General features: G+C 45.9%; 1 protein-coding gene across 1 annotated transcript; it reads left to right on the top strand.

The window, feature by feature from the left end:
- The first annotated feature begins 4,675 nt into the window (after window positions 1–4,675).
- On the top strand, window positions 4,676–5,623 carry LOC123374733 (olfactory receptor 52E4-like). Its single transcript, XM_045024968.1, has one exon. The coding sequence runs from the start codon at window positions 4,676–4,678 to the stop codon at window positions 5,621–5,623; it is 948 nt and encodes a 315-aa protein (XP_044880903.1).
- The last annotated feature ends 2,209 nt before the right edge of the window (window positions 5,624–7,832 follow it).

The raw sequence follows: 7,832 nt of genomic DNA, 5'->3' as shown, positions 1-7,832 counted from the left end.
TCTGCGAGTGTGGACGTAGCCTAAGTCTGTTCCATTTTGAAAATCCTTCAGTGAAGGGTGCGCCACAATATGATGATAGTGAGATGTTTTGATCTCTGATCCCATAGTGACAGCCTCATATGGCCTTAGAAAGTGCTCATGTCTCCCCTCAGCCATCTTTCTCCACATCTGTCTACTCTTATCTAACCATCCATCCTGGGCATTTGCAGGGTACCAGAGCCTGTGGAGAGCCAGGCATTATCCCTTATTTTCTTTCTAATCAACTGTATTCTATAAATATACAAAAATACGCAAAACAGCCAGTTCCTCTCTGACTCAGCACAGAGCCCAGATGTTCTCATCTCCCTTTGGGAAGGTTCCTTAATTACTGCTAAAGCTGGATAATTAGCATAGAAGCGGAGACAGGCTTGTCTATAGCCAGTTTACATTCAGATGCTCTCTTCTCCCCTAGAGGCTGAGCGAACCCCACTGGGATTACACAGAGCTACATTATAAACTGTGCACACCCCTGTGTTGGCTCTCGGTGTGGGATGCTGCTGCAGATGCTGGGGTGAGAGAGGTGTGGGACACGGCTACCTGAGGGGGATTCCCAGAGAAGACGCTTCCATCTCAGAATTCAGAGGTACCCATCTCTTGCTGAGGAGCTCATCTGCTCGACAAACCCAGTGCAACATGGGTATGGAGGGATAGAGAGTAAGTCTGTGGTCCTTTCTGCTCTTCACAACCATGACACATCCCAGGGTTCTTGCCATAACTGATGAGTTTGCCAAAGAATCACTGGTCAAAATGTCACTCTTTTCTGTGCACCTCTGTTCATCCTGCCTGATGGACTCCAGCCCCAGGTGGTGCATTTCAGTGGCACAGTGAATCCTTCAGGATGAAAGATGTTAGTAGTTGTGCAATACAAAGGCAAATTCTGCAGACCATGTACTTTGCCCAGGCCCCAGTGAGGCAAAACTTCCCTTTGGGCAGCAACCTCAGGAGCCAGCTGTGTGCTTATAGAATCTCAGGGTTGGAAGGGATCACAGGAGACCATCTAGTCCATTCCTTTGATCAAAGTAAGACCAATCCCTGGACAGATTTTTTGCCCCAAATGGCCCCCTCAAGGATGGAGCTTATGACCCTGTGTTTAGGGGGCTAAAGCTGAAACCATTGAGCTATCCTTCCCCCAGACACATATACTGTCATCCTCTCCTCTTGCATTTCAGGAATATGTTTGTTAATAGGGCAGGGGGACAGGGGCTGTTACCTGACTTTTATCTCCTGGAAAGATTAGAGGTGCTAGGGCTCCTCACTAGAACAATTTTTCAACATGGGTAAACATACTTTCTCCTAGCTGCATTCGAGAAGTTGGCTGAACTGTTATGCCTAAAACTTTCAAAAAACAATTCAGCTAGGCCCTTTTTTGTTTTTAGATCATTCAAGATCTCCTAGTTAAGCAATTGTGGTCTCTTGCCATACATCCTATCTTTCCTGCAGGGGGATAGTTTGCTCTTGTGCCCTTAATAATGTCTCTGAGAAACTGCCAGCTGTCTTCTATTGTTTTTTCCCTTAGATTTGCTTCCCATGCTACCAAGATCCTGAGTTTGCTAAAATCTGCCTTCTTGAAATCTATTGTCTTTATTTTGCTTTGCTCCCTCCTACCATTCCTTAGAATCATGAACTCTATCATTTCATGATCACTTTCCCCTAAACTGCCTTCCACTTTCAAATTCTCAACCAGTTCCTCCACCTTTGTCAAAATCAAGTCTAGAACAGCCTCTCTCCTAGTAGCTTTCTCCAGCTTCTGGAACAAAAAATTGTCTCCAATACATTCCAAGAATGTGTTGGATAATCTGTGCCCTGGTGTAGACAGCATGAGATGAATTCTTCCATCGACCTAGTTACCACCTCTCGGGGATGACCTGTGCTGAGGGGAGAACCCTTCCTCTGTGTAAGTATTGAAGCGCTATGGCAGCACCGCTGTAGCATTTTAAGTGTAAACAGCCCTTCAAGCAGATCTTCTAGAAAACAACACCCAGTCTGGATCTGCCAACATGGGGAATGGGAGAATCCAACACGTCCCTTCTCAGTGTGTCCAAGTGGTTAATCACCCTCAGTGTTAAATATTTGGCCCTAATTTCTAGCTGGAATTTGCCTGGCTTCAACTTCCAGTGCTTTGGTCTTGCCTTTCTCTGGTCGATTGCAGAGCCCATTATAACCCATGATTTTCTCCCCGTGAAAGTCTCCGCTTGATCAACCTTTTGATAAGTTAGAGAGATACACACCTTCAAGTCTAAAGGCCCGGCTCTTTCTCTATCCACCAATCATTTTTGTGTCTCTTTTCTGCCCCCTCTCCAAGTGGCTCTTTGGTGGCCCTTTTCTGCCCCCTCATTCAACATCTTTTTTTTCAAATGTGGGCCCCAGAACTGGATGCAGTTTGTTTCACCAATTCCATGTGCAGAGGTAAAATCCTTCCCCTGCTCCAACTCACCACTCCCCTGTTTATCCACATCATCCCTTTATACTACAGCGTCACACTGGGAGCTCACAATGATTTGGTTGAAGCAGCAAAGAATCCTGTGGCACCTTATAGACTAACAGACGTTTTGCAGCATGAGCTTTTGTGGGTGAATACCCACTTCTTCAGATGCAAGTGCATGAAGATTTGGTTGTCCACAATGACCCCTAAATCCTTTTCAGTGTCCTTGTGTTGCATAATACAGTGCTGTAGTGTGTGGGTCTGGCCTACATGCCCTGTTCTGAGAGGATAATTTTCCATTTGACTGTATTAAAACAGTTTGTTTGCATGGGCTCCTCTTGTGAATGCTCCATATCACTTGATGTGCCTGCCCTGGGCTCCTCCTTGTATCCACTCTGCCAACCTTTGGGTCATCCGCACATTTTCTATTTCCTTCCAGATCATTGATTAAGATATTGAATAGCATTGGGCCTAAAACTTATCCCTACAGAACCCCACTACAAACAGCCCCATTTACTGACGAAGGCCTAATGACAACAGCTTTCTGAGATCCATCAGTTAGCCAGTTTCCAGTCCATTTTACATGCTCCCAACTGATACTTTAGGGTGTTAATTTTTTTAACTCAATATTTTCCCCTACTGAATCAAATGCCTCTGAGAAATCAAGGTGTGCTTCATCTGCGTACTTCCCTTGATCAAACAATGTGTACTCTCATAAAAGGATGAAATCAGGATTATTTGACAAGACCTGGTTTGCATAAACCTTGTTGGTGACAGGCATAACTTTTTGAACTAATCCCATACCAGCTCTCCCATTGTTTCTTAACCTTGTCAATTCTTTTATAACAAAACAAACAAACAAACAAAAAATCCCTTTCCCTTTATTTTTTAATACTTTACATTTAACACAGGAATTGACATAAAATTTTTCTACGATTTCTCATGTAGTTAACATACTTAATAACTTCCTTTTTTTGATCCATAGCCCTGCCAAACAAGGAGTTTTCCCAGATGTCTTAATGTTCCTTATCAACTATCATAACTTCCAATTTCTATTCTTGGCTATCTATTTTCCACTTTTCCTATTTTTTACATATTGCTTCCCTGCCCCAATTTCTGCCGTCACTTTGCCACTGAAATGTGTTTTTACCCAAAGTTGTTCACTTTGTTAATTATGGAATCATAATTTTTCCACTATCTAATAAACTGTTATCAAAGAATTACCAATTTTCATTCATATTTTTCTGTCTAAATTTTTCATCCCAGTTTTGCTGACAATTTTGCTCAGCTTTTGGGAAATAGTCCTTTTGGAGTTTTAAGTGTCTATAGATAGTAGTGGTTGGGAACTGGCCATTTGAATGTATTTCAGTTTCATTTTTTGTTTTCCTCTCCTATATCATATGCTCCCTTCTTTGTCACTTGGGTAAAGTAAAGAGTCACAGACTTTTCTATATGTTTGCATATAGCAGCCTCCCCCATTCTCAGAGCCTGTCTTGGAAATCCCTTTTATATGTGCTATATCCTTAATAGAAACTCGGTGACCAAAACTGAACACATTCCCAAACATGTTATTCTCCATCCCATATCTTAGTGATCTGAACATTTCTTTTGTTTTGTCCATTGCTGCGAATGAGCAGGTGTTTCTCTTCAGCTGTTATCAATGGGGCCCAGGTCTTTTCCATGAAGTATTTTCTGGTTGGGATGTTTCTCCCAGCACATGTCTTCCTAAAAGTTTGTTTTTTTTCACTCTCAGATTTCAAGCAACTGGATAAATGGGAAACTCGCTACAGAATTGACTCCCTATCCTGACTCTCATTGCATTAAGGAGCAATGATGGATAACCACTATCCACACTTGTGTCTCCTGCTGGGGCCTCTTAAGGTTCCCCCACCACAATATGTAGGAATTATTAACACAGGGAGCACCACAAAATATGGAATTGGATTTAGTAGGGTCATTGTTCACAGTTATTGTCTATGATTTATAAAAAAAAAGCAATTTTTCAGTGTATGAAGAGTGATCAGATTCTTTCTCCCATGAGAACAGTCTCCACTAGTGCATATCGTGTCTCATATTAACATTGTCTCTCCAATCAGGCATTTGTACTGCGACCATCACTTAAGACCCTGGGAACACACAGAAAGTCAGGGGAACATACAGTATATGCAGGAGAAACCCTTATGCATCAGAGTTGGACACCTTCTCCCCTACTCCATGTCAGATTCCAACAGAACCAACTTCACCAACCCCTCCACCTTCATCCTACTTGGCATTCCTGGCCTAGAGGCAGCCCATTTCTGGATCTCCATCCCCTTCTGTGCAATGTACGCCATAGCCGTGTTGGGGAACTTCACCATCCTGTTCATCGTGAAGAGGGAGCCGAGCCTCCACGGACCCATGTTCTATTTCCTCTGCATGCTGGCCGTCACCGACCTGGTCATGTCCACATCCACCCTGCCGAAAATGCTGAGCATCTTCTGGTTCAATTCCAGGGAGATCAGTTTCAGTGCCTGTCTCACCCAAATGTACTTCATTCACTGCTTCTCAGAGATGGAGTCTGGAATCCTTGTTGCCATGGCTTTTGATCGCTACATGGCCATCTGCAATCCTCTGAGATATTCCATGACCCTAACAAACTCTGTTGTGGCCAAGATAGGCCTGTCCGTGGTGTTGCGCAATGGCATACTCGCATTACCCTATCCCTTATTGGCAAGGCTGTGGCCATATTGCAGAACCAACATCATTCCCCACTCCTATTGTGTGCATATAGCCGTGGTGAAGCTGGCCTGCGCTGACATTCGCATCAGTAGTTACTATGGCCTGTTTGATCTTTTTTCTGTGATAGGAATGGATGTGTTTTTTATTGCCGTGTCCTATACTCTGATCCTCCGGGCCATCTTCCGCCTTCCCACGAAGGATGCCCGGCTCAAAACTTTTCGGACTTGCATCTCTCATCTTTGTGCCATCTCAGCTTTGTACATCCCAGATTTCTTCTCCGCCCTCACGCAGCGGTTTGGTCTCAATGTGCCACTGCATTTACGTGTTCTCATTGCCAGTGTGTACCTGGTGGTGCCCCCCGTGCTACACCCCATCATCTACGGGTTGAGAACCAAACAGATCCGGGGCAGGCTGCTCCAGCTCCTTACTCATAAAGGGACCTAAATGTTTTCTCCTTATGCTCTGGCTCTCAGACTGAGCTCTGTGCAGAGCTGGCTGGTGCATGGTGCTGGGGCCTCTTCCCTGAATCACTTACTGGACAGACAGAGAGACACTGAACCCTTCCCTGTCCTGACTGTGCTGTGTCAATGTGATGAACTGGGGAGTCAGTCTATGCACACTACACTGGGTTGCCACCTTTCTAATTGCTGGTAGCTGGATCCCTGAAATTGTAACCTTGCCTCATCTCTTCTGTCTTCTCCCCATGGCCCTGCCCCTTTCATTTGCTCCTGTCTTCCCCTCCCCTTGTCAATTGTTTCCCAGTCATCTCTAAAACAAATATGTTCTCACATATTAGGGCAAGTCACTTAACGGGCACTGCTAAATGGCCATACTGGGTAAAACTAATGGTCCATGTAGCCCAGTAGCCTGTCTTCTGAGAGTGCCCAGTGCCAGGTGCTTCAGAGGGAATGAACGGAATTTGCCAATCCTCATCTGATTCACCTGGAGTAGCTCAGCAGAAGGGGGCAGGAGCCCTGATCCCAGGCTGCCTCTGCTTCATCTAGCAGAAGTTCAAGCCTCCAGCCACTATAGGTGTTATATCCTTGGGGCAGCCAGTGTAGGAAGCAATCACTTGAGACCAGAGAGCAGGCAGCTAACCAAAACCTCCATTTTATTTACAGAAAAAGAGAGCTCACTCAGCCGGTTGAAACCGGCTGAGCTAACCCATAATAATCTAACTCAGTTGCCATAGCAACAAAAACCATGACAACCAAATACACAACAATAGGAATCACCGAGGGAGGGAAAGAGCCCAGGCCACCCCGGCTGGAGCAGCAGCAGAAAACTTTATTTCAGGTTGGCCTGAGCCTTGGCCACAGGCACAGAGCGGAGGCAGGAGGGGAGGGATGAGAGAAGCCCTACTCATATTTGTCCTCGCCATATTCCATACCACTGCCGCCTAAGGGTTGTCTCATTTTCCCTGTCTTTGCGCGAACCTCAGGGGGTGTTGTTCTAGTTTCCACTCCCTGATGCTTTACGAGCTGCTCTCTTCCCTACATCTCCCTTACCCTTTCCGGAGATAGAGAGGGGCTGTGCAGCACCATTGGTACAGTCACCGCACCAGTGGTCTTCTCTCTCTTTGCCCATCTCCATGGGCTAAAGGGTCGTAACAGGGGCCCAGCCTGAGGATCACCATGGGTCTACTACCCCGTCCCCCATTGTGCTGCTGGATGAGCCTCATCAATTTCTTGTGGACACCTGTGATTTCAAGAGTAAGGTGAAGTTCCCTCTCCAGTGTTGGGGAGACTTCCATGTTGTCCTCTTAGCCATGAGGGCTGTTTTGGAGGAATGGAGGGGAACTGGGAGGTAGGACATTCTGGTCTACCAGTGGTCCCATAACTTCTATGACAAGCCTTTCAGGTTCATCAGCGAATGTTGCAAGGGTGGATGGGGATTCTCCTGCCCACGAGGATCCTCCTCAGCCCTCAGAATGAAGCCAATCGTCTTTTCAACATTGAACACCAGAGGCTCTACGATGGGTCTCCACAGTTGCCAGGTGCTCTCCTTTCTTTGCCTGCAGGAAATCCACATAGATCCAGCTGCCGTGACTAGTTTGTGGCTGGAGTGGAGGAACCAGGTATATTGTAGACATCTCAGCACTCATTTGGCTCGGGTGGCCACCCTGTTCTCCCCCGACCTACAACCTGAGTACTGGGAGTCGCCAAGATGGTCCTAGGTCGCCTGCTGAACCTCCAGGCTAGTGTGGAGGGGCTGACATTGAATCTGTTCAATGTCTACCCACCAAATGCAGACTCGGAGTGGTTGTGTTTCTACCAACAGGTGCCTGCCGTCCTTGGCACCTTGAATCCTCACTAGTGCCTGGTCCTGGGTGGGCATTTTAATACCATCTCTGAGGACCAGACTCACTCAAGGATTGAGAGCAGCCAGGCCACTGCAGGCATCCTCAGAGAGATCGTCAATCATCACTCCCTGGTGGACGTCTGGTGCAACTAACACCCAGATGACAATTAAATTCAGGAGTCTTAAGAGGGGATCTGGATCGAGTAATGGGTCTTATGTAAATGAAATGAGAAATTTGTTAGAAAAGTGGGTGAGGGGAAAAGCCATTAGAGGCTTGGAAGAAATGTGTAATTTGGTTACTCAGGAACAGTTCCCAAATATGCGCAGTGATGATGTAAAACAATATTTGTGG

The sequence above is a fragment of the Mauremys mutica genome, chromosome 1, assembly GCF_020497125.1.
Source record: "Mauremys mutica isolate MM-2020 ecotype Southern chromosome 1, ASM2049712v1, whole genome shotgun sequence".
NCBI lineage: Eukaryota > Metazoa > Chordata > Testudines > Geoemydidae > Mauremys > Mauremys mutica.
The sequence above is the reverse complement of the archived record's forward strand: the minus strand, read 5'-3'. Positions and strand labels throughout refer to the sequence as shown.